Source organism: Schistocerca nitens, chromosome 2 (assembly GCF_023898315.1).
Source record: "Schistocerca nitens isolate TAMUIC-IGC-003100 chromosome 2, iqSchNite1.1, whole genome shotgun sequence".
Lineage (NCBI taxonomy): Eukaryota > Metazoa > Arthropoda > Insecta > Orthoptera > Acrididae > Schistocerca > Schistocerca nitens.
The window spans coordinates 714,426,264-714,454,105 of record NC_064615.1 but is presented as its reverse complement, the minus strand read 5'-3'; the positions used below and the strand labels follow the sequence as shown (position 1 = coordinate 714,454,105).

Genomic DNA, 27,842 nt, shown 5'->3' with positions numbered 1-27,842 from the left:
TAAGAGCGTGCATAATACACGCGACGCCAGCAGTGTATTAAAAATAAAAATAAAAAAATGGTTCAAATGGCTCTGAGCACTATGGGACTTAACATCTGAGGTCATCAGTCCCCTAGAACTTAGAACTACTTAAACCTAACTAACCTAAGGACATCACACACATCCATGCCCGAGGCAGGATTCGAACCGGCGACCGTAGCAGTCGTGCGGTTCCGGACTGCAGCGCCTAGAACCGCGTGGCCACCGGTCGGCTATTAAAAATCCATTACCTTTTCCCAAACAATCTAGACCACACCTTACGTTAAAATCAGAGCACGTTAATACCAAAGAAGAGAGAGAGGCGATATACTGTCTAGCAAATAAACACCAGACTCCAGCCCAAGAGGTCCAGGCTTCCATAATAGATAGGCGTGGGAACTTTTTCTCGTTCTCTTTCTTCTAAGGCGACCTCAAATTCACTCACAAGGGAACCACAGTGCGTTCAGATTTTTGTATTTTTGCATATTTGTGGTACGTGAAGTTCAGAACTCAGATACCAGTCAGCAAAAGTAATTCTATGCTACTCTCAACAATTCTCGAGAAAATTGACTTTGAAGTTTTCCGACCGATTTTAATATGCTAAAGCAAGTTCAGTTTTTTTTCAACAGGTCGTGTGGCAGAACGCTCGCCAGCATGTGTGTTCCATAGGTTCGATCCTCAACCTTCCTAGAATTATGAGCAAAGTTGCATGATCCATGAACATTTCCATAAAACTTAAAATACGTAAGGATGAAAAAGAATTTAATATGTAATTTTTTTAATTTAAATAAAGTTTTATAAAAAAACAGAAATTGAGAATTAGCCGTGAAAACTAGATTTTTGTATGCGATATCCAATTAGAAATAAGAAGACGTGTATTTTCATAAAAACAGCGATTACATATCTGTTAGTTACCATATATATGATGAGTTTTAGCCGAGCGGTCTGAGGCACTACATCATGGACTGTGCAGCTGGGCCCGGCGGAGGTTCGAGTCCTCCCTCGGGCATCGGTGTGTGTGTTTGTCCTTAGGATAATTTATGTTAAGTAGTGTGTAAGCTTAGGGACTGATGACCTTAGAGTTAAGTCCCATAAGATTTCACACACATTTGAGCTTTTTTTGGTGAGTTTTATGTTTTATTGACAAAGGTATTCGGGCTGAACAGAAAAACGAAAAATATTATGTCTGAAACTAGTCTCGAACCAATGATTACCAGTCTTGTGTGCTACTGAATTTTTTCCTTCTTTATGTATTTTAAACTTCATGGAGTTGCTGGCAGGACAGGCACCTTTTTTAAGCATTTGCATCTGTTGGGAATCTAACCTAACCGCCCCAGCAGGCGACGAACATTATACAACTCAGCCGCACGGCCTGTCGAGGAAAAAAATCGATCTTGCTTTAGCATATTAAAGACAGCAGGAAAACATCAAAACCGATTTTCTCGTGAACGTTTGAGAGTTGCACCGAATTATTTTGGGGGATTGGTATGTGATTTCTGAACTTCACGTACCACAAATATAAAAAAATTACGAAAATTCCAATATCTTGTGGCCCCCTTGTCAGACTATTATCAGACGAGTACCAGAGATGTTTCTCGGGGGTAAAAGGCGGCCGGGAAGAAAGGTTGTAATCTTCCTTCTGTCAGTCCAGAGGCCCAGTAACGGGCTTTTGCCACAGACTTACACTTTTACTTCTTTACTTTCTTTCTGGATCTAAAAACAGTGTAGAACAAAAGATATTGAGGCGTGGATTTACCTACAGTACTTCATGTACGATTTTCGCTCGCAACAGGAAATGCTGTGTGCTTGTAAATTTTTCAGATGATCCTACGTTTGCCACTGCTGTTTCTGCCTTTGCTTTGCAGCACTACAACTTTTTCTTTACGTGAAATACGATACAATATTGCACTATTAGTGTATTAGTGTGTGTTTGTATACTACTGGCTAAACGTGGGTCTGTGTATTTTTGTTTGAGTAGTGCTGCCAACTGAAAAGCTAGTTTTCATTTTCACTTTGAGAGTTGGCCTATCAAGTGGTCACTTTCAATCTATGAATAATTGTCATTCAATAACTCGTAAACTTGTCTTTCTGATACCATGCAAAGAAGTCTCTGTAACCAGTATGATATATACGATACAGATTCTTTGAATTTGTCCTTTTGAGAAGTTGTGGAGGAAACGTGGTCACCTCCGACGGCTTCCGGGCGCTTTTAGCTAATCAAGGCGCTGATGGTTAAGAGTACATACATGCTGTAAGCTTACAAACAGTCTGTCTTGTTCCAGGAGCTGGGTATGGCTGGGGATTAGATGATTGTTGGTGAGAACGTTTCATTTATTCGCGCTTATTCTAAGCGGCTGTTCATTGGAAAGATTTTGTTATTATTTCATTCGTATGGCGTTCGCATCCTACGGCATAATTTTCACTAATTTCGTGTGCTACAGTTGCTAAGAACTGCGAAAGCTAGCATGCATCCACGCGCGCAGTGCTAGAAAATTTTCGTCTCTTTGTGAATTTGTTGAGCTTAAAAATTAATAAAGAATCGCGTTCTTATTATTCGGAACGACACATTATGCATTCAAATCAATTTATCCATCAAATTAGCTCATTTTATACTTTCCATTGAGACGTGGAAATATATTTGAGTCTTTCGTAATTACTTGTAGTTTCAATTCACGTGCTCGTGTTTTGTGGAAGCCAAATGATTTTTGTTGAATGCTAATTTCATTGTGGAAATATTTATAGATTTAAGTCCATATGCAGTTTCTCATTCCATCTTTCCTAAGTCATTTATTGAATATTTACTTAATTTTGAGATATACTTTGCTCATGTGTGGTAAGTTGCACCATTGTCTACCTAACACTTGCACTTCACAAAGCACATGAAGCATTTCAGTTCTCAAATGGGTTTCCCCTGTTTGTGATAATAAGTACCCCGTTCATCTCATACAGTTCCAGCTGTGAAAGCAGATCTTAACGATGAGCGCTGAATGAAGAGAAACTGTGGCTGAAGCTACGAAGTATTTTTTTCGTTCATGTTCACGCTGAACTACAGAAAGCGTTTCGTCGACGTATCTATATTGCTTAATAGGTCATGTACTTTCAAGCCTTGGTACTGCATCTTATTAAAATTATTTTAAGACTTACTGCCATCAGTTATTCACTTTTCATAAGTGACCATTGCAATTACAGAGTGGGGTCTCGGTCCCCATTGCACGGTGCCAACTATAAGTTGGACATTAGTATACTTACAAGAAAACATTGTAAGTAGGCTGTTTAGGTTTTCTTATTGGTAACGCCACGTAGCGCTCTGTATGAAAATCACTGGCTGTGCTGTGTGCAGTCTGTGGCTAGTTTGCATTGTTGTCTGCCATTGTAGTGTTGGGCAGTTGGCTGTTAACAGCGCGTAACGTTGCGCAGTTGGAGGTGAGCCGCCAGCAGTGGTGGATCTGGGGAAGTGAGATGGCGGATTTTTGAGACTGGATAATCTGGGGGTGTGTCCATCAGAAACAGTACATTTGTAAGAATGGATGTCATGAACTGCTATATATATTATGACTATTAAGGTAAATACATTGTTTGTTCTCTATTAAAATCTTTCATTTGCTAACTATGCCTATCAGTAGTTAGTGCCTTCCGTAGTTTGAATCTTTTATTTAGCTGGCAGTAGTGGCGCCTGCTGTATTGCAGTAGTTCGAGTAACGAAGATTTTTGTGAGGTAAGTGATTTGTGAAAGGTATAGGTTAATGTTAGACAGGGCCATTCTTTTGTAGGGATTATTGAAAGTCAGATTGCGTTGCGCAAAAAAATATTGTGTGTCAGTTTAAGCACAGTCATGTATAATTTTTCAAAGAGGACGTTTCATATGTCGACCCTTAGCCGAGGATACCTCACTGGAATCTTCTGATTTGTTTCTTGTAGTTTGTGTAATTAGTGCAGCCTTTGTTTATTGCTAGCGCGTAATAGTAGAGAGAATTTCCTTTGTAGTTGTAGTTTTTCATTCTTGTACAGTAAAACAGTTGTGGCATGCATGTAGATTTGCACCAAGTATTTCGCAGCTGCGCTTGCAATTAACGAGCAGTGCTATGTTAATGTGTTTTCTTATTTTGATCTTCAAATTGTGGTTTTCTGTGTTGTCGTGTGAAATATTGTGACAATAATGGCGTGTGAAAAACGTAATACTAGGCTCCAAAGTAAACTGAGAAATGACAGTGAAGACGAAAGCAGTGTGTTAGCGCCGCCGAGTAATGAATTAACTAATGTTCAAAGTAGTAATTTGGTAATTGTGTATAAGGAAATGGAGCGGGCTGCAAATAATGGTGTAGGCAGTGAAACAATTAGTGAACAGGGAAGCATTATCGATCGATCGGTCGGCAACAGCTCGCCTCAGGAATCCGAAATGACAGGACACAATCTTGCAAATACTGTAGATTCAGGTTTTGCGTCCTCACCGTTTTCTCAAATAAGTCAAGACACATTTTCTGCTTGTGAAAATGTGAATGTTGCCGGTGCAAATGCACTGCCGAAAAGCATAGAGGAACAGATTCCATACACTAATACATTATTATTGCAATTAATGCAACAAATGAAACAAAATCAGAGACAGACACAGCAACAGTTAGACACAATGGAACAAAATCAGAGAAAAACACAGCAAAAGGTTCAAAAGTTAGACACAATGGAACAAAATCTTCGGAAGTTAGACACCATGCTTGAACAAACACGTGAAGATTTAACTACTGAGTTACATAAAATCGAATCGAAATGTCAAAAAGTCTGTAATGACGTAAAAACACAAATTTGTGAGCATTTCCAACCTATTTTTTCGCGGCATGAAAATACATTACAGAATCACGAATTAGCCGTATACGAACTGCACACTATTGTTCATGAAAATCATGAGACCTTGCAAGCTAAAATTGACTCAGTTGCATCTGCCGATTCGGTTACGCAACTTGCAAAACTCAGGAAAACTTAAAGGACACAGTAGATACGATTTCAACACAAATGGACACTCTGAAATTTGGTTCAGAAAAACACACTGAGTAAATAAGTACACTATTGGAGAAAGTAGCCGAACTTCCGGATCAGTTCACTAACTTATCTGCAAAGGTAGGTGATGATCTGAATGACGCAAGACCTGTAGCCATCACTGACACAGAAGAGTATGAACAAATTAAGAAATTCAAACAAAATCAGAATCAAATTAATACGCAACACAAAAGAGAAATCCGGGAAGTACAAGATCAGTTGGCACAAGTAATACAAAAATTACATATTTCAGAGGACACTCGCACTCCAACACGGGAAGAGCGACTTAGAAATACGGAAAAGCCACAAAATAATAACACAGGGCATTTCGGAAATTATGAAAGAAATTGGCAAGGTGCACCGAATTTTGAGATGGAACCGCCGACACGACGTAACAATGACCGATATGCTACTCGGCGACACGCTGATTTTGACTATAAGCTGTTCATTACTACACGTAAATTCAAAACATTTAATAATTCTGGCAACGACATTCATCCACAAGCATGGCTCCATCAATTCTCTCATTGTTTTCCTCCCAACGGGTCATTAGAGCACAGATTAGAATTTATGTGTGGCTACTTAGAGAATGAACCAGCTGAAAGAATGCGATTGGTCATGCACGATTGTCACAGTGAAGGAGAATTTTATCATGCCTTCCTCTCAACATATTGGTCTCAAGCTACACAAGACCGAGTAAAACATAGCATCATATTGATGAAACATTTCGAACAATCTGAATTTTCCAGTCTTGTGAAATATTTTGAAGACATGTTGCATAAGAATCAGTACCTGTCAAACCCTTACAGCCCCTCAGAACTCATCCGCATTTGCTTAATCAAATTGCCTGAACATTTACGACATATTATTTTGGCAGGACGCTGCAAAGACGACATTGAAGCTTTTCAGGGACTGTTACAAGAATTGGAAATTGACACTGACAATCGCGGAATGCGGAAACAGGAACACAACAATTACAGGTCACATCCGTCACAATTCCGCGATGACAGAAATAATAAATGGACACGACAAGGCTATTCTTACAACGCAAATCGTGACCAAAACAGACACCATCCGTATGACAACCGTTGGCAGAGTAGTAAGAATTACAGGGAAAGATCACCTCTCCGCACTAATGACTATCACAGAGACAATCAGAGAAACAGACAATATGGGAACCAAAATAATTATTATCAAGGGAGACAGAATAACTTCAGACGCAATGGTCCAGCGCGCAGTTACTATTCAGGGAGAAATTCTCCACCACGTGACCGACAAGAAAGAAACTATGGAATCTACCGACATGATGACAGACGATATGATCGTAACGACAGACCTGAATTGCATCAGAACTGGCGGGATTCAAACAGGGCAGGGCCCTCTCGACAAGGTGAATTTGTAGAAGTTAGGTCTCCAAATCAGGAATCGTTAGCGCCAGAATTTCACCCGGAACAAGTGCCGCCCATTCACCCCCGGTTTTCCCAGTCTTTGTTCGGCGCCTGGGCATCGTTTCAGTTGACCCACGTGGTTTAAGGCGTTCGGCTGCGCTTGGGGTGAATGTTAAATTAATATCTTGCTGGGTCTTAAATTTTGCCAGATAGTTAAAAGACACGTTACAAAAAACGTGCACAATTGGCCTCAGCTGTGCCAGGAATTTCCACAGCAAACATAAGAGAAAACAATTTAGCACCGAATTCTTTAAATGGGAGAACTCAGTATTCAGATGAATAGCCTACGAAGAAACATACTTCTATGTCAGAAAAAGCACCCAAAGCTAAGACAGGGAAAACCTACCCCCCAAAGAATAATTTGCTTGGAGGAAGAGGACCCACAGTATACTTGACACTTAAGTTTCAGAACTCAGACAGTATATGTGAAACAAGCACCAAAGTTCACTATACTTCCAGAGGGCATCAAAATTACTTTGTTCTTGCTAGATCAATCCAAGCTGTTTTACGTGTTATTCACTGAATAGTTTTGCTGAAAAGTTTTAGGGGTGGAAGAAGAGGTAGCACAGCATGAAGGACGTGAAACACTGCAGCATTTATTTCCTCTATAACTGCTCTTTGACAAACATAGACATCATCATTATAATTTTTTTAAAATGGTTTGAATGACATTTACGAAATTAATCAACCTTATGGTTAAAAACAGATAGGACAAAGAATAACTACAGATTATTTTCCTGTGAGTTTCGCAACAGCATAGAGGGCACCAATCACACACAAACAGCCACAATACTTTATAACCTCGTTTATAATGCGCAGGTATGGCATTGGAAGAATTTACAAGTTAAAATTCACCCATTACCCATGCAAATACTAACGAAAGAATCATACTGCTTTCATTAGGTATTTCTACATTATGGCATTCTTATATTCTTTAATTTTCGTCAGCTACTATGAGGGCGTACATAAACAAAACGACTTTGACTTATTTCTATATAACGTTGATTTTAGACAACAGAGTTATTCGACTGCATCTGTGGCTTTACTACCGACATGACAGATTGAAGACCATTGTTTTCGCATTGTATGTTTGCTCTGCTGTTTCCCTCAAATAAACGTATTAGTTAATGAAATTAATTAGTTAATGGAAATTTGTACTTAATGCCCTTAAATAACATCACGTTATTTTTTGTTTTCTATTGCTGGCGATGCTTTCAATTCTCATTAAATATTTTTATTTTCTTAATAATGCACATTCATATTATATTACTATCCAGAAAAACTTAAATTTCTTATCTTTACTGAATTGCATCACAAAGTCAAAAGTGTTGAACTGTGACGATAACAACTTTGATGTGGCTTCCAGTTTGCGGAACTAACGGCTGTTCAGAGGAGGGCCTTACACTATGGATAGGCGTGGAGGGGGGCTGAATGGGCGGGACTTGTGCCGGGTGAAATCCTTGCGCTAAGGGCACGTCTCCAAATCCCAATAGCGACGTGCGCCAACAAAGAGACAGATAATGACTCGCACCGCAGGCAGCCACGTGCGCCGGCTGGCGCAGCGGAAAATAACATAGACGCTAACCTTGAGAATAATTTTAGCTTTCCTTACCGGCGTATACCACATGATAATTGCGTTGAAGTGGAAACTCTGCGTACTAGGAAGAGCAAAGGATTGCACCACATTTCACATGTAAAACCGTTTATTGAGAGATAATCTGCTTTTTAACTTAGTCTTTGCCATAAAACTTTTCACTTCACGCTACTAGTACAATTTGTCACACTGAGAAACTGTTAACATGCAACAATGTTTTGAAGTTAACTGTCCAGCCTAGAACCTAGGGAACATTTTTAAACAGAAATTACGAATGCATTGTTATAGTGAACAGACGACACAGTGTTGTTATTTGTACATTCTTGCTTCTTAGTTGCACGATTACGTAACGACTATCAGGCTTACATACTTAGAACATATACTGGCACTGCTAATGAGATTTTAATGCAACATTTTGGTTTACTTGAAAATACATTCTGGATTTAAAGTACTTTCTGTGAGATACCAGATGACACAGTGGTTAGTTTATGTGACAGCTACATGACTTTATCACAACGCTACTAATGAGTGACCATTTACAATGTTGCTTTTGCGGTGTTTCTGTTTTATATCTGCACAGTTTTTCTGAATTCTTCTGGAAAGTAAAACATGTTTTAGTAGTAACTTTTGTGGTATTGCTACAATGAGACAGCTTTTTTTTACCACAACAATACGCTACAGTGTAGTACTTTCTTGATCATGGTAATGTACGTAATAACTACGATATCTATATGCATAGCATTTCACTTTTGTTTATGCTGAGGTAAGTACATTGACTTCTGCAGAACTTAGATCTCGAAGGACGATAACTGCGACACTTCCACAGAATTATCTTACAGCAAGATGCACATTTAGCGCTAAAGGACACGTATCTGAGTGATTTATTTTGTACTTAAAACATTTATTTTTAAAGATTTTTGAATTACAATGATACAAAGGTTTTCCCTGATACATTTCATTCCATTGCTGTAATCTGTAACAACTGAGGGTATAATTACATTAATCCTCAGGGGGGTACACGCTTACTTTGTGTACCATGTGTTTGGCAAGCACAAGGAGCCGTAGCTAATATGGTATTTGCTTATACAACTTTACACATCGGTACCATGTTTCTCTAACACAGAATTACACAACTATCTGATCATTTAACTGAGAGAGATAAACATTTATTTTGCTACATCAGTGACAGATGTTTATGTAATTACACAGTTGGATAACTTCACACTTATGAAATTGTATTTTGTCTGTACTTTGTGAACTGTTCATATTTTTTCGGAACCATTGTTATACTATGAGAGCTTTGAATGTCGTATATGGTATGGGATCATGATTTTTAAAGTGCGTTTGAGGTAGATGACACTATTGAAATGAGCAGAGAATTTTTTGGGTTTTGAAATTATTGCAGAAAGCTACGACGTTTTTGAGATTTGACTGAGGTGTTATGATGTTATTATTACGATGACGATGTGTATTATGCTGTTGAGGTATGTTTATGATCAATAAGCTGATGCTATATGAGGAATTTGATTATGCTACGTATTTATTATGATGAAATATTGAAGAAGTGTCGACGAATATGTATATTTGTAATAAGGTAAGGAATAATGAGTAGTGGTTAGGGACTCTGACTTGTGAAAAAGGATGTTGGAAACCAAGAATCGTACTTTAAGAGTTATGAAATGTGTGTAAATGCATGAATGTATCACAATGCCGGCGAAAAATTTTTGGACAATGTTATATTCATAGGATTTTGTTTCTACACATTTGCAACGCAAATTCTCGACCTGTGAAATGTTTTGTATGAGACTGTCACTGTAGTGCAAACTGGTGTCGTAAATATTTCGGTTAGAAAACTAAGTGACCTTGACGTAATGCGTTATGGACGACCAGCTGTGCGAGTCGCCTGGAGAAAAAGGCATTAGGTAGAAAAAAAAGAGGCCATTATCCTCGCTATTGACATTTCTTTGTAGAAAGCATCACAAATATGACACGCCCAAACTTGAAAACATATGATTACACTGTGGAGCTCTTAATTTATGATATTTACTGAAATGAAATGATGAGAAACATTTCACGTCTATTGTCTTGCTAGTTGAAAGATTGTTTACTGCATTATGAAATGCCATATGGCTAGTGAATGACGTTTCACGCCTTGCTTTGCCTATTTTGTTTAATATCTAGTTTCTAGCTGCACTGCAGCATTGGTTACAATAAAATTTAATGGATGTACTAATATAGATATTTTATGCCTACAGATCCCGTAAATAATAACTTTATGATCTACTTCAAAAAAAAAAAAAAGAAAAGAAAAGGAAAGAAAAGACGAAGGAGCACAAAAAGACATTTCCATTCACAGGACTTGCATAAATAATTTTCTTTTCAACTACTTGGTAATATTTCTCGTAGAATAAGTTTCGGTACACCACTTTAATTACATAGACATTAAGATGTGAATAGATATTTCCCTTATCTGCATTGTTGTCTTTAGTGTAATATTTTTTCTGCTTGTGCTATGTCATGTTTAAGTATAAGTTACTGCATTTGCTGCTGCTGTTTGCCAGGGATAATGTTACTGATCTCGACTTTGTATTATTCTGTTAAGCCTGTTTTACTAACGATTTATTTTTATTGTTTGCTGCGCATTGCCTTATATTAGTTGTAATACTGCATTTGCTTTGCTATTTTATGCTGCTTGCTTTGCCAATTTGCATTTTTTATCATTGCTGTTTGTGTTAATTGTTTTGCACTGCTGCATTACCTTGTCCCTTAGTTTAGCATCTGAGCTCAGTAGATTTAAGTTAGCTTAAGATGGGGTAGGCTATATAAGACAACGAGTTGTGATGAATGGAAAGAAATGCATTGAGAAGCTATAAGAAAATAGTTTGGCCAAAAAAAAAGTATTTTGAAAGAGGATATGAACAAAAAAGTAGGGTTTAGGTACAACAGGTTTAGGTAGGATTTTCTTGGAAATAAATGATGAGGTAAGATAATGGAAAATGAATAATGAGGTAAGAAATATGTGAACATGTAAATACAGAAAGCAAGGTTGGATTGGATTTTTTTGGTGGAAACAAATGTTGAAATAAGACGAAAGATCTATGGAATGAAGTTTTGGGTTGGACTGCAGTACCAAATGTTACACTGAAAACAAACCCTGTCCTGTATTTTTGTGTTATTACACTATGTGAAGTTGTGTTTTTCCTGTCTGTATGTGTTTAGCTAAAAAGATTTATGTTGTAGAATTTTTCTGATAATATGTTATTTACCTTGTAAAGATGCTTAGACATTATTTATTCTGTTTTATTTTAATGCTCATGTGTGAAGTTGATGTTTTAAAAGTTATTCTGATCTTTTATGTATTTACTTATGTCATAATTCCTGTAACACTGATGTATATGTTTATTTCTATTGTTTTGTAAAGCCTGTATTACTACAAATGTTATCTGAATTATTATGTTTTTAATTATGTATTTTGTACCTATGTTATTGTATTCTTATGTTATAAAATTGTAATTGACAACAGTTCATAAAATTAAGTAACTTGTAAGTTACATTTCACTGCACACGTTTCTGTTGGTCATAGTATATGGACAATATGTGAGAAGTAGGGACTGACAGTGTTTGCACGTGTGTTAATAATTCAGCAAGGGACTGGATAACAGCATTGCTGGTTCTAAGGACATTTCAAAAAAAATTTGTGAGTGCACGAGTGGTGGTTCATGGACTTGCTATATTGTCCACAAGACTCTTCTATGGTGATTGTGCACCTCCACAGTCACAACGGATGGCTGCTAGCCATCTCTACAAGGACTACAGTGGGTCTACACCTTTGATGACTCACCAACACCATTATTTCTACAAGGACTGCAGTGGGTCTGCACCTCTGGTGGCCCACCAATACCGTAATCTCTAACAAGACTACAGCGGTCAGTTCTGTGATGACCTACCTACCAATATTCTTCAAAACTTCGACTGACTCCGCTGTGGGTTTGCTCTGTTGTGGCCCATTACCTGTCTGCATGACGAGAGTCAGCACTGTATATCCGTTGGAAGGACAACACTACTACTTCAAGACTGCATGGAAATCCACTACTTCCGTGTGCATTTTCTTTTACTGCTCAGACTTTGAGAAAAACACTGCTATTTTACTGTGATGAAACTGTCTTTATGGACTGTGAGAAAATTTTAGCTTTTGACCAACATTGTATCAATAAGTGTGTGCATTTGATTTCTTGTTATTGTAATTATGATTATGAAATTTTTTTTCAAATCTCTATTGGCCACTGCCCAAAACAATTTGTAAAATTTTGTGTGGGGAGCATGGGGGCTATGTAAGTAGGCTGTTAGGTTTTCTTCTTGGTAACGCCACATAGCGCTCTGTATGAAAATCACTGGCTGTGCTGTGTGCAGTCTGTGGCTAGTTTGCATTGTTGTCTGCCATTGTAGTGTTGGGCAGTTGGCTGTTAACAGCGCGTAGCGTTGCGCAGTTGGAGGTGAGCCGCCAGCAGTGGTGGATGGGGGGAAGTGAGATGGCGGATTTTTGAGAATGGATAATCTGGAGGTGTGTCCATCAGAAACAGTACATTTGTAAGAATGGATGTCATGAACTGCTATATATATTATGACTATTAAGGTAAATACATTGTTTGTTCTCTATTAAAATCTTTCATTTGCTAACTATGCCTATCAGTAGTTAGTGCCTTCCGTAGTTTGAATCTTTTATTTAGCTGGCAGTAGTGGCGCTCGCTGTATTGCAGTAGTTCGAGTAACGAAGATTTTTGTGAGGTAAGTGACTTGTGAAAGGTATCGGTTAATGTTAGACAGGGCCATTCTTTTGCAGGGATTATTGAAAGTCAGATTGCGTTGCGCAAAAAAATATTGTGTGTCAGTTTAAGCACAGTCATGTATAATTTTTCAAAGGGGACGTTTCATATGTCGACCCTTAGCCGAGGATACCTCACTGGAATCTTCTGATTTTTTTCTTGTAGTTTGTGTAATTAGTGCAGCCTTTGTTTATTGCTAGCGCGTAATAGTAGAGAGAATTTCCTTTGTAGTTGTAGTTTTTCATTCTTGTACAGTAAAACAGTTGTGGCATGCATGTAGATTTGCACCAAGTATTTCGCAGCTGCGCTTGCAATTAACGAGCAATGCTATGTTAATGTGTTTTCTTATTTTGATCTTCAAATTGTGGTTTTCTGTGTTGTCGTGTGAAATATTGTGACAATAATGGCGTGTGAAAAACGTAATACTAGGCTCCAAAGTAAACTGAGAAATGACAGTGAAGACGAAAGCAGTGTGTTAGCGCCGCCGAGTAATGAATTAACTAATGTTCAAAGTAGTAATTTGGTAATTGTGTATAAGGAAATGGAGCGGGCTGCAAATAATGGTGTAGGCAGTGAAACAATTAGTGAACAGGGAAGCATTATCGATCGACCGGTCGGCAACAGCTCGCCTCAGGAATCCGAAATGACAGGACACAATCTTGCAAATACTGTAGATTCAGGTTTTGCGTTTTATTTAGCTGGCAGTAGTGGCGCTCGCTGTATTGCAGTAGTTCGAGTAACGAAGATTTTTGTGAGGTAAGTGATTTGTGAAAGGTATAGGTTAATGTTAGACAGGGCCATTCTTTTGTAGGAATTATTGAAAGTCAGATTACTTTGCGCAAAAAAATATTGTGTGTCAGTTTAAGCACAGTCTTGTATAATTTTTCAAAGGGGACGTTTCAACATCACCATCTTGATCTCTTATTTTAAGGAGGAAAAAGCACACTTTCAAGATACCAGCTCCAGAAATCGAACCCCCGCGAAAATTTGAACCGTAATTCTGATAGTATGCTGTTATGACCTTCTGAAAGTACACGTTTTAAATATTCACGCGCACCGGTTGTCAATCGCATAGCTGAGGCCAGTGATGTTTTTGCTTTTAACATTTTTATGTTGTGATTCCTGAATGCTGGGTAACCGAATGGAACAAATGAGTGTCCATTAAACAAGTAGTGTAGTGTTATTTAATTATTAATACCGTTGTTGTGCGTTATTTGTTTGGATTTTAACGATGGCACTGTTAAAATTAAGTATATTTGCACGAAATGCGCTGTTGTTAAATATAATTGACACGATTAAATTGTAAATCGAAAATCATTAACTACGTTTCCTAATAATTCTTCAGTTTCTTAGGTTTACTGATTTTGATTTTGAGACGTATATACAGCTGCAGAATATCAATCGAAAATTCTGTTGAAATAGTATTGCATTTATATGTGCGTGAGGATGACATATTACGTACACATATTACTTACTTATTTCTCTCATACAAAAAACATGTCTTATCGAAGAAGATTTCGGAATTCCTGTCCCTCACTTTCAACAAGCTGACAATAGGAAATACATTGTACTCTGGAGTCAGGCGGCTGCAGTGGGGTAGAGTGAATGACAAGCAACCAGTGCGCTGGAAACTTTAAAAGCTATGCATTCAGAAGGTCGTAAATCCGTACTGTCAGAATTATGGACCAAATTTTGACCGCTGGGTCTATTGCTGGGGCTGATAACTTGCAATTGTGCTTTTTTCTCTTTATAAATGACGTCAGGTTGGAAATGTTTCCTAGTTATTTATTTTGGTGGGGTGCTACAAGTTAGCTCCCTATTCATTGGTTTCCAGATACTCATACTACGCCTGGCTTTCACTAAGTTGCACAATCTACGTAATTGTGAGCTACTCTTTTACTATCCTTTATCTTAATCGAAGTCAGATAGTGTTACAAAAACTGATGAGTTGAATCTTGAGTTTGATTATAACAAGGCATAGATTCAATAAATGAGGGCTGCACTAGCAGTTCATTTGCTCAGAAGAGCAGCCAACTTTCAAGTTAATCTAAAAATAGCTCTTCGTCTGTAGTTTGTCGTACATGAATTATATCGCTTAATTACACTGCAATGTATTTGTGGTTCAAATGGCTCTAAGCACTATGGGAGTTAACATCTGAGGTCATCAGTCCCCTAGACTTAGAACTACTTAAACCTAACTAACCTAAGGACATCACACACATCCATGCCCGAGACAGGATTCGAACCTGCGACCGCACAGCAGCGCAGTTCCGAACTGAAGCGCCTCGAACCGCTTGGCCACAGCGGCCGGCTGCGATGTATTTATGTAATATTTAAGTAAAATGAAGGAGTAGTGATGGAGCTGAAGGTCTAAATGGTGTGTAGGTAGAAGGGAGTGGAGGAAGTTGGGGAGGCGGCGGCAAAGATGAGTGAAGGTAGTGAAAAGCGAATGCAAAGTAGGAGAAGGAAGGGTAAGCAGGAAATGAGATGCAGTAAAGGTGAAGAGGTGAAATGAAGGGCGAAGGAGAAAGTGGGAGATAGAGTACCTGTGCACGGGAGAGACGAGGGTTGTTAGACGGTTTTGAAATACCTTAAACAATCGTAAAGCAACTGCAAGAGGCCATGTGTGTTAAAGCGCCGCTTCCGGGTCAGGGAGATGCGCCGGGCCCAGATCAAAACCACACTGTGGATTAACGGCGAGGGTCGGTGTGACAACCAGCCTGGATACGGTTTTCAGGTACCTTCCCATATTCTATAGGTGTATACCATGGGGTACCCATGTCCCTAATCAGTTACACGATTCAAAACATTTAGCATTTGCACATGAAAAATGGACAGATAGTTGCGGTACACATGTTCCTTCCCTGTGGGGAGAGAGCGGGGTGGAGGAGGGGGTAATGGGGTGGTGACAGAACTGAGCATGCCAAATCCGTTTATAACCATGCCAGCCTTACACCGATGCGAGGCAAAGGCGAAAGAAGAAGAAAGAAAGTCTTCAGATATGCATGTAGTGTAGTAGTTTGTATGAGTAGTTTAGCTGATGTCACGCGGGCTAAACCGTCGCGAGCGGCCGCCTACCTTCTCGAGGAAGTACTTGGTGTCGAGCAGGCCGAGGCGCACGGCGCGCAGCAGCGGCAGCAGGTGCTCGCGGCGGCCGGCCGGGTCGTGCTGCATCCAGCGCAGCACGCACTCCCACGCCGCCTCCTCGGAGCGCAGGTTGAGGTCGTCGTCGGCGAGCAGCGCGCGTAGCTCGTTGGCCGGCAGCTGCAGCACCTCGTCGCTGTCCGCCGCCACGCGCACGAAGTTCCGCAGCGTGTACAGCCGCGCCGTCTTCTCCAGCTCCTCGCAGAAGTGGTCCCTGCGCGCGTGCCGTTAAGTTGCGGTAAGCAGCCGGGCGGTGAGGCAACGCGCAGTAGCGAGGGCAACGTACCACGTGACACAACAGCCAATAGCGTCTGTAAGCGCTCTTCGAACCAAACATTGGTTCAAATGGCTCTGAGCACTATGGGACTTAACATCTGAGGTCATCAGTCCCCTAGACTTAGAACTACTTAAACCTAACTAACCTAAGGACATCACACACATCCATGCCCGAGGCAGGATTCGAACCTGCTACCGTAGCGGTCGCGCGGCTCCAGACTGAAGCGCCTAGAACCGCTTGGCCACTTCGGCCGGCCAAACATTGGTATTCGTTTTAGTTTAGGCACTATAAAATGGAAGAAGCAGTGTGAGGGTACAGAATTTAGCTGAATTAAATTTTTCTCGTAAACACTAAAGGTGCGAAGTTTTCTGTATCCTTGCCCTTTATGAATCAAGTAAGTGTAGAGGTGTGTTCAATAAGATATGCAGTAAATTATTTTTCTCGGCCAGTTTCGATTGAACAAACGCAGAATTTGCTGTGGGACATCGTGGAATATTCCAGCTTCAGCCCTTACATTTTCACGGAGTTCTGATCGATGTGGACGCTATACGTAGCCTTCAAAATGGCATCTGTAACGGAGGTGCGTACCAGGCAAAAAGCTATCACTAATTCTTTTGGCCAAAAACCAGAGCATTACAGATAGTCGTAGGCGCCTGCAAAATCTCTACTGAGACCGGGCAGTGAACAAAAGCACGGTGATCCGCCCGGCAAAGCTTCTGTCATCATCCAACAAGGTCACGCAACTCTCTCTATTGCCGCCCGGCCACACTCAGCTGTGACTCTTGCAGTGTAGGAACTGGCGACCGCTCTCATTCGAGGTGATCGACGGATCATAAATAAACACCTCACTGCAAAGGTCTCACAGAAATCTGCACACACGAAAAGAGTTCACAAAGGTTCACTGGACTGTACTTCCTTATCCACCCTACAGTCAGATCCCGCACGTTCCGACTGCCAACTGTTTGGCCCAATGAAGGGCACGTTCCACGGAAACTACTGTGTGGATGGAGGTTATATATGCAGCAAGGAACTGGCTCTGACGTCGACTAAAGAAGTGGTACCATGCATACAGGCCCTCCCAGTGAGGTTGCTTAAGATAGTCGCTTTGAATGGATATTATGTCGAAAAATTGGATTTTGTAGCCAAAAGAGTGGAAAATAATATGCGTATTGGAATCCTGAATAAAATTAGCCTGGTTTTCAACAAAGTTGCATTACTTATTAAACTACTGTCATATTATAATCATAATAGTGTATAAACATCACAGAAATTTGTCATTTCTATGTATATGATGATCTGTATTAATTTAAATATTTGTGTAATATTTTATTATTTGTTGAGGCACTCCTTGAGTGGCGTGCACCGGTTGCAGTTTGTCAGCAGACGACTCTACATCACAACAGGTGCTGCATGGAACTACGAGAGCTATTCGGAAAGCAAGGTCCGATGGGGTCCGCTGTTGAAATCCGATTAATCTTTCCACAGATGTGTTGGTCAGTGTCTCTAGTATGCCCATCGATCGCGTCACTTCGCTCTTTTCAGTTCTGAGCGCGCAGTGAGCACGTTAAGATGCTTAGAACAATAGTGTCTCCCTGCACGTATGAGGGCCTGGTGTGAGATTTCGCCTGATGCCATGCAGCCCACACAACATAACTGTCATACGATTCCTTCTGCATGACAGTTCGCGGGCGCGCTCTGAAGGGGCAAAGAAGGTGCTCCTGCAGCGTTTTCGATGGGAAGTGTTTGATCACTCACAATAGAGCCCGTAATTGACTCTCCCTGAGTTTCATTTCTACTCACATGAGCCGCTAGCTATGAAGACAATGTCCTGGCACAGACAACGAGCTGTAGATCGGCGTAGAGAATTGGTAGGAACCACAGGCGGCTTCCTTCTATGACGAGGGTATTAAAAAGTTGGTACAATGCTACGACAAATATCTAAATCGGAGCAGCGACTATGTAGAGAAGTAGCTGGAAGGTGTAGCTAACTGTTGCAAATAAAACATGTTTGATTTTCGCAGTGGTTTCCATTTTGCGACCGATCGGACCTTACTTCCCGAATAGGCCTCTTAAATGAAACAATGACAAAATTTATAGCAGGAATATTCCAGTACAGCAGGGGTGGCAAAGTATTCAGTTTTTTAGCCGTGTCCTGGCACGTGTGCCATAGCGCTCAACCTCGCTGCACATTTCCCCCACTGCCATGGCACGCTGTCTGGAGTGTAGGTGCACTGCCCATAATTTGGTTTTATATTTCACATTTCGTAACAACGAAGTTCACAAACAAAACAAATTTTCAGTATCATGGAGGCTGTGCTCGTACATTACATTATCACCTCAAAGAAAACTATTTATAGACAAATAGCCAACACGGATTCAGAAAATATCGTTCTTGTGAAACACAGCTAACTCTTTATGCTCACCAAGTAATGAGTGCTATGGACAGGGAACGTCAAATTTATTCCATGTTTTCAGATTTCCAGAAGGCTTTTGACACCGTTCCTCACAAGCGACTAGTAATTCAATTGCGTGCCTATGTAGTATCGTCTCAGTTGTATGACTGGATTCGTGATTTCATGTCAGAAAAGTTACAGTTCGTAATAACTGACGGAAAGCCTTCCAGTAAAACAGAAGTAATATCTGGCATTCCCCAAGAAAATATTAGAGGCCCTCTGTTGTTCCTGATCTACAGAAACAATCCAGGAAACAATCTGAACAGTCCGCTTACATTGTTCAAATGATGCTGTAATTTGCCGTCTTATAAAGTCATCACATGATAAAAAATTTCAAAGCGACTTTAGACAAGATATCGGTATTGCGGAAGGGGGGGGGGGGGTAGGAACTGACAACTGTCTCTAAATAATGAAAAGTGTGAAGTCATCCACATGATTACCAAAAGGAATCCGCAAAATTTTTGTTACATGATAAAACACAATTTTAGTGGCTGCAAATTCAACTAAATACTTACGGATCCCAACCATGAACAACTTAAATTGGAACGATCACATGGATAAGATGGATAATGTTGTGGAGAAAGCAAACCAAAGGCTCCGATTTATTGGCAGAACACATCGAAAATGTAACAAGCTTACGAAAGAGGCGTACACTACGTTTGTCCGCCCTCTTCTGGAGAATTGCTGTACGGTGTGGGATCTGCATCTGATAGGACTGACGAGGACTTGGAAAAAGTTCCAAGAAAGGTAGCTCGTTTGGTATTATCACGAAATAGGGGGAGAGTGCCACGGATATATCACACGAATTGGAGTGGCAGTCACTAAACCAAAGGCGTTTTTCCTGGGCGGCAGGACCTTCTCATGAAATTTCAGTCACCTTCTTTCTCCTCAGAGTGTGAAAATATTTTTTGGTACCCACCTACATAGGGAGAAATGATCAGCATAATAAAATAAGAGAAATCAAACTTCGCACGTTTTTCCCGCGCAATGTACGAGAGTTGAACGCTAGACAAGTACCTTAAATATACTTACAGGGTGTTTCAAAAATGACCGGTATATTTGAAACGGCAATAAAAACTAAACGAGCAGCGATAGAAATACACCGTTTGTTGCAATATGCTTGGGACAACAGCACATTTTCAGGCGGACAAACTTTCGAAATTACAGTAGTTACAATTTTCAACAACAGATGGCGCTGCAAGTGATGTGAAAGATATAGAAGACAACGCAGTCTGTGGGTGCGCCATTCTGTACGTCGTCTTTCTGCTGTAAGCGTGTGCTGTTCACAACGTGCAAGTGTGCTGTGGACAACATGGTTTATTCCTTAGAACAGAGGATTTTTCTGGTGTTGGAATTCCACCGCCTAGAACACAGTGTTGTTGCAACAAGACGAAGTTTTCAACGGAGGTTTAATGTAACCAAAGGACCGAAAAGCGATACAATAAAGGATCTGTTCGAAAAATTTCAACGGACTGGGAACGTGACGGATGAACGTGCTGGAAAGGCAGGGCGACCGCGTACGGCAACCACAGAGGGCAACGCGCAGCTAGTGCAGCAGGTGATCCAACAGCGGCCTCGGGTTTCCGTTCGCCGTGTTGCAGCTGCGGTCCAAATGACGCCAACGTCCACGTATCGTCTCATGCGCCAGAGTTTACACCTCTATCCATACAAAATTCAAACGCGGCAACCCCTCAGCGCCGCTACCATTGCTGCACGAGAGACATTCGCTAACGATATAGTGCACAGGATTGATGACGGCGATATGCATGTGGGCAGCATTTGGTTTACTGACGAAGCTTATTTTTACCTGGACGGCTTCGTCAATAAACAGAACTGGCGCATATGGGGAACCGAAAAGCCCCATGTTGCAGTCCCATCGTCCCTGCATCCTCAAAAAGTACTGGTCTGGGCCGCCATTTCCTCCAAAGGAATCATTAGCCCATTTTTCAGATCCGAAACGATTACGGCATCACGCTATCTGGACATTCTTCGTGAATTTGTGGCGGTACAAACTGCCTTAGACGACACTGCGAACACCTCGTGGTTTATGCAAGATGGTGCCCGGCCACATCGCACGGCCGACATCTTTAATTTCCTGAATGAATATTTCGATGATCGTGTGATTGCTTTGGGCTATCCGAAACATACAGGAGGCGGCGTGGATTGGCCTCCCTATTCGCCAGACATGAACCCCTGTGACTTCTTTCTGTGGGGACACTTGAAAGACCAGGTGTACCGCCAGAATCCAGAAACAATTGAACAGCTAAAGCAGTACATCTCATCTGCATGTGAAGCCATTCCGCCAGACACGTTGTCAAAGGTTTCGGGTAATTTCATTCAGAGACTACGCCATATTATTGCTACGCATGGTGGATATGTGGAAAATATCGTACTATAGAGTTTCCCAGACCGCAGCGCCATCTGTTGTTGACAATTGTAACTACTGTAATTTCGAAAGTTTGTCCGCCTGAAAATGTACTGTTGTCCCAAGCATATTGCAACAAACGGTGCATTTCTATCGCTGCTCGTTTAGTTTTTATTACCGTTTCAAATATACCGGTCATTTTTGAAACACCCTGTATATGGATATGGTGTCTGTTCTTTCGGACATGTCTGAAAGAACAGACACCAATGATGATCTGCAGCCGTCTAGAACGAAATTAGAATTATACATGAATACCTTCAGCATACCGACAGACACAGACAATTTCATAGATGTTCGCACTCGGGTTGCCACGTGATCGTAACTTAATAGTTTCATAAACGGAAAAAGGTCCTTCACACAAATATGTCATCGAAATATTGTAACACTTTTGCAACCTCGTTATGGAGACGTGGAAACTCTAAGGAAAGTAACGAAGACGACCTGCACAGTTTTAACGTAAAACGATTTGTCATGAAAACAGGAATTACCTAGCAGGTCAATCAGTTACATTTGCACTTGCACAGGAGCGCTTTCAAGTGAAACGGCAGAGTGTCTCGAAAACAGCTCGAAAAGAGATTAAGACTGCAGTGTCTTCAAAACGTTTAGGAAACTATCATCGTAATTCTTTCAAGGCTACAATGAATTCTTCAGGCCTCGCCTCTTCATTAACGGCAGTGGAATTATATTGCGTTTGGCAGAATGCATCCTTTCTAGAACGCAACTTTCTTTTTGAATGCACCCCCATCAAATCAGAAAGAAATTGTTTCTCACCTTTCATTGTCTTACTGTAGGCAGTGTGCAGTCAAGTTCACGTAAAATCCGAAATCTGCAATCCATTCCGGATGGTCTAATTTTCCTTCCTGTACTCCTTTTTCCTTCATAAATTCAGCAGTATCGAGTTGTAAATCGAAAAATCTTTCCAGGCAGACAATGTGATTTGTAGTAATATATTGGGTCTCCATATTCTTCGTTCAGTTCCATCGAAAACTGTTTGAATAATGCATGCTACGTCAGAAATTTTACTGTTCATACCGCCAGTTTCTCCAAGTACAGCATGCCTGCAAATTTAGCACAAAGTGCTTCGTGATATACAGAACAATGAATACTATCTGCCGATCGTCGTAATTATTTGTTCTTTCATTGTCAACTAAATCTTTAAATTCCTTCTGCTTGGTATTGTAACATCGTTTCACAGCAAATTTGCTGCACCCTTCGCATATGCAACCGCCAGTTTCTCCAAGTACAGCATGCCTGCAAATTTAGCACAAAGTGCTTCGTGATATACAGAACAATGAATACTATCTGCCGATCGTCGTAATTTTTTGCTCTTTCATTGTCAACTAAATCTTTAAATTCCTTCTGCTTGGTATTGTAACATCGTTTCACAGCAAATTTGCTGCACCCTTCGCATATGCAACTGCGTAATATCTACATCTACATCCATACTCCGCAAGCCACCTGACGGTGTGTGGCGGAGGGTACCCTGAGTACCTCTATCGGTTCTCCCTTCTATTCCAGTCTCGTATTGTTCGTGGAAAGAAGGATTGTCGGTATGCTTCTGTGTGGGCTCTAATCTCTCTGATTTTATCCTCATGGTCTCTTCGCGGGATATACGTAGGAGTGAGCAATAATACTGCTTGACTCTTCGGTGAAGGTATGTTCTCGAAACTTTAACAAAAGCCCGTACCGAGCTACTGAGCGTCTATCCTGCAGAGTCTTCCACTGGAGTTTATCTATCATCTCCGTAACGCTTTCGCGATTACTAAATGATCCTGTAACGAAGCGCGCTGCTCTCCGTTGGATCTTCTCTTTCTATCAACCCTATCTGGTACGGATCCCACACCGCTGAGCAGTATTCAAGCAGTGGGCGAACAAGCGTACTGTAACCTACTTCCTTTGTTTTTGGATTGCATTTCCTTAGGATTCTTCCAATGAATCTCAGTCTGGCATCTGCTTTACCGACGATCAACTTTATATGATCATTCCATTTTAAATCACTCCTAATGCGTACTCCCAGATAATTTATGGAATTAACTGCTTCCAGTTGCTGACCTGCTATTTTGAGGCTAAATGATAAAGGATCTATCTTTCTATGTATTCGCAGCACATTACACTTGTCTACATTGAGATTCAATTGCCAGTTCCTGCACCATGCGTCAATTCGCTGCAGATCCTCCTGCATTTCAGTACAATTTTCCATTGTTACAACCTCTCGTTACACCACAGCATCATCTGTAAAAAGCCTCAGTGAACTTCCGATGTCATCCACCAGGTCATTTATGTATATTGTGAACAGCAACGGTCCCATGACACTCCCCTGTGGCACACCTGAAATCACTCTTACTTCGGAAGACTTCTCTCCATTGAGAATGACATGCTGCGTTCTGTTATCTAGGAACTCCTCAATCCAATCACACAATTGGTCTGATAGTCCATATGCTCTTACTTTGTTTTGTCATTCCCGTTATTTGTTAAAGGCTTGTGAGAACAGATCGCTAGAATGCCTCTTTTTGTTCAAACAGTCAATGGGCCTGTAAACGTCCTTTATACCAGGAACAAACAGAAAAGTGTAAACAGCGTTGTCAACACAATTCTGCCGAACTGAAGAGGCTGTGCCGACCGCAAAATGCCGCAACGCAATACTGATTTAAATGTAGCGCTGTACTGAGTACTTCTGGGAAGGAACGAGCAAAGACGGGACATGTCGAGCCTTGGCCCAGACGCATCCCGCACATCCGGCCAGGTGAAGTTTTACACGCTATGGTTAGCGCCGCTGTACAGGTACCACCATATATTCTGTCAGCACATGTACTTTATTTGAAGATGTTCTTGTTTGGAAAAGAATTTTCCTTCAAATAACTAGCTTCTAAATTTTCTTTTATACTTCATAGACGGCTGAGACTAAGTCGCCTCTCAATTTATTTTCAAGTGTTTCAGTCTTTTCTAAACATTGTATTCTGAGTTGTAGTTTATTTTACTGGATGATCAATGTGTTTCGAATATTTACTGTCGTTTCCGTGTCTCATGCATAATTTGCAAATGATTGACAATGACTGCCCACTCTAGGGAGAGAGCAGTCTTATATCTGTTAATGTCGAATATTACAGAATACATTTTTATTAAATGAATTAAAAAGTCATAGAATCTCTTAGAAAAGCTAAGGTTACAAAAAAAAGAAAAAAGAAATGGAGTAGCAGATTTCGAACCAACTGCATCTGATTTCCTAAGTCTAAGTCTTTGATTTACTTCTCCTGAAGGATTTAACTGCTGATATGTCAGTATTTAGTAACAATAAATCGTATCGGTACTGATATATTTTCGAGAGATGGTTCAAATGGCTCTGAGCCCTATGGGACTTAACTTCTGAGGTCATCAGTCCCCTAGAACTTAGAACTACTTAAACCTAACTAACCTAAGGACATCACACACATCCATGCCCGAGGCAGGATTCGAACCTGCGACCGTAGTGGTCGCGCGATTCCAGACTGTAGCGCCTAGAACCGCTCGGCCACATCGGCCGGCATTTTCGAGAGATCCTGAATGTGTTGGTAGTTTGAAACACCACATCTTAGGATGTAAGTTATAAAATACAAGCCATCAAATACCACTAAGTATAATACGGTAACTCTCACTTCTCAGAACTCGATACAACCACACAAGTCGATAGACATTCCCAATGGTCGAAACTGGGCATGTACACATCATGGTGACGTCACGGCGAGGTATCACTGAGGGAGGTTAACGTCTCCTGCTGCGAGTTACTCAACTCTGCTTTCTGTGCGTGCTTCACTTCCATCTCCCCTGCCAGGTTCCAGACCCTGCAATCGCATCTACACAAACTCAGGGGTTTTATACAGCCCGCAACGCCTTCAAAAATCACAACGAGATTTTCATGTTCTCTAGCTTGCTATGTGCGAACTATTAGCCATACAGAAAGAAAAAAAATAAACAGGACTTATTTTTAGGAAATTTAACATTCTTAAATTTCGTACTGGGATACGTTTTTGCTGGAGAGTATGATTTTCGAGTTATTAGAGAAAAAACGCATTTGAAGGACACTTCTGTATTTTTTCCTGAATAATTCGAGAATTACGACCTCTAGCCAAAACATATCCCAGTACAAAATTTGACAAGTTAACTTTCCTACAGAAAGGTTCTCTTCATTTTTTCTATAGTACTAATAGATTTCATATAGCGAGTGACAGAATATGGAAATTTGCGCGTGATATTTGAAGGCGTTGCGGGTTGCGTAATTCTCATAGTTGGGGCAGCTGAATCACCCTTTGTGTGTGGGACACCACGCCAGGTCTAGCAGGCAGTGGTTCTTACTCGTGATGAGGATGGCACAAACAACCGTCGAAAGCTCGAGTGTTTCGTTCGGAGTGACATAGCTCGTAACCCCAGAAGATTTTGTCCGTGTTGTGTACTGTTCATTCGTAACGTAGTACAGAAACTAAGCAGCTCTCTACGACTACAGTCTCCAGACTCGCTCATTCCGTGGAATTTTACGGTACTGGACGTGGTGTGCAGGGCTGAGTACCTGGCGAAGATCATGACGCCGAGGCAGTTGTGCGGGGAGAGCGAGTTGGTGACGTACTGGCAGCAGAGGCGCAGCAGTCCCAGCACGCACAGGTAGTCGGCCGCGACGAGCAGCCGCAGCGCGTTGTCCGGCGTGAGGTCGGCGCGCCGCAGGTACGCGTACTTGATGATGTTGCCCATGTCCTCCGAGGACACGCCCGGCACCAGCACGTCCGTGCGGCAGCTCGAGTGCAGCGACGTCGTGAACAGCGCCCTGCGCAAACTCCGCGCCCTTTACCTACCCTCCGAGCACGTCAAACTGGCTCATTTACTATACCAATAAACGGCTAACCTGGGGAACAGTCACAGTTGGAGGTTGCCTATCTAACGACTTTCAGGGGTAAGCAAAAATTTGATTTTCAGTATTTCAGGCAGCTGTTGACTGAATTTAATAATCTGAAATGCTGCCGCAGCCTACTCATTAAGAGCTACAGGGTGACTATTGGTGAACTATATGAAACAAAACGTAAATTAGTTACAAACTACAATGTGAACACACTTTATTCAACATGTAAAAGTCACTGCAGATATTCGGATTTAGGTTATGACATATTCAATGTGCATACCATCATTGGCGATGATGTGGCAGAGACGAATAGAGAAATTTTGCATGACCCGTTGAAGTGTCAGAACATCGACGCTGTGGATGACCTACTGAATGGCGGTTTTCAACTCAGCAACGGTTTTGGGGTATTTGCTCTACAACTTGTCTGTAATAAAGCACCCACAAAAAGGAGTCGCATGTGTTTAGATCCGGAGAATATGGCGGCCAATCGAGGCCCATGCCAGTGGCCTCCGGGTACCCCAGAGCCAGAATGCGGTCCCCAAGGTGCTCCTCCAGGACATCAAACACTCTCCAGGTTCAATGGGATCAAACTCCGTCTTGGAAGAACCACATCTTGTCGAAATCAGGGTCACTTCGCTTAATGGGGATGAAATCATCTTCCAAAACCTTCACGAACCGTTCGGTAGTCACCGTGCCATCAAGGAATGTTGCACCGATTATTCTGTGAGTGGACATCCCACACCTCACAGTCACCTGTTAAAGGTGAAGAGGCGGCCGGAGTGGCCGAGCTGTTCTAGGCGCTTCAGTCTGGACCCGCGCGACCGTTACGGTCGTAGGTTCGAATCCTGCCTCGGGCATGGGTGTGTGTTATGTCCTTAGGTTAGTTCGGTTTAAGTAGTTCTAAGTTCTAGGGGACTGATGACCTCAGATGCTAAGTCCCATAGTGCTGAGAGCCATTTGAACCATTTTTGAAAGGTGAAGAGACTTCTCGATGGCAAAGTGCGGATTCACAGTCCCCCAAATGCGCCAATTCTGCTTATTGACGAACCTATCCAAATGAAAGTGGGCTTTGTTGCTAAACCAAACCATACACACCATGCTAATTCCCATGGTGGCCCGTAGCCTACCGTGCAGATTGAACGTCCTACCGCAAACCATTCGCAAGCTATGATGATTTTATTTCATATAGTCCAATAATTATCACCCTATATATGAACACAGTAATACAAGTATCACAGTTAGATACTGTGTGTACGTCTTGAGGCAGGGTAACTCACAGGGCTCATATTACCAGGACTATATCCATCCAGTATTTGGAAATGAGAGCACTTAGTGACCTCCAAAAACCTTTACACAAATTCAAAACCGTTACAAAACTTTTTCCCTCTGGCAAACCGTAGAAAACGATGAAATAAAAAAATTGTTTATCGCTAATCACTTTTTTGCTGCCCCAACAGTAAAACTGCCGCATCCAGCACGATGTTTAAATTTATTACTTCTTTGCTACTGACACCGTTCGCAACAAATTTTGCAGGCACTATTCACATATACCATTGAATATATCTGCAAAATTATATCATTGTACGACACGTGGTTAAGGAGATCTGACGTCACAAGCATGCGTGATAAACTAAAGGAAACCATAAAGCTCTTACATGTTCAACGTCAAATATTTAACACGTTAACTCATTTGCAAAGTGAACAGACTTTTGAAGCTGTTTTATAAATGAGAGTTCGCTTCTTTAAATGATAGAGGGGGCGGGGGGAG

General features: G+C 41.1%; 1 protein-coding gene across 1 annotated transcript in view; it reads right to left on the bottom strand.

The window, feature by feature from the left end:
• Window positions 1–27,842, bottom strand: part of LOC126235280 (kelch-like protein 10) — a 170,201-nt gene that overhangs the window by 82,985 nt on the left and 59,374 nt on the right. The window contains exons 4-5 of the mRNA XM_049944006.1: window positions 25,751–26,002; window positions 15,990–16,269 (exon numbers count right to left, since the gene is read on the bottom strand). Of these exons, the coding sequence (XP_049799963.1) occupies window positions 15,990–16,269; window positions 25,751–26,002 (532 nt within the window). The remainder of the gene's footprint in view (window positions 1–15,989; window positions 16,270–25,750; window positions 26,003–27,842) is intronic.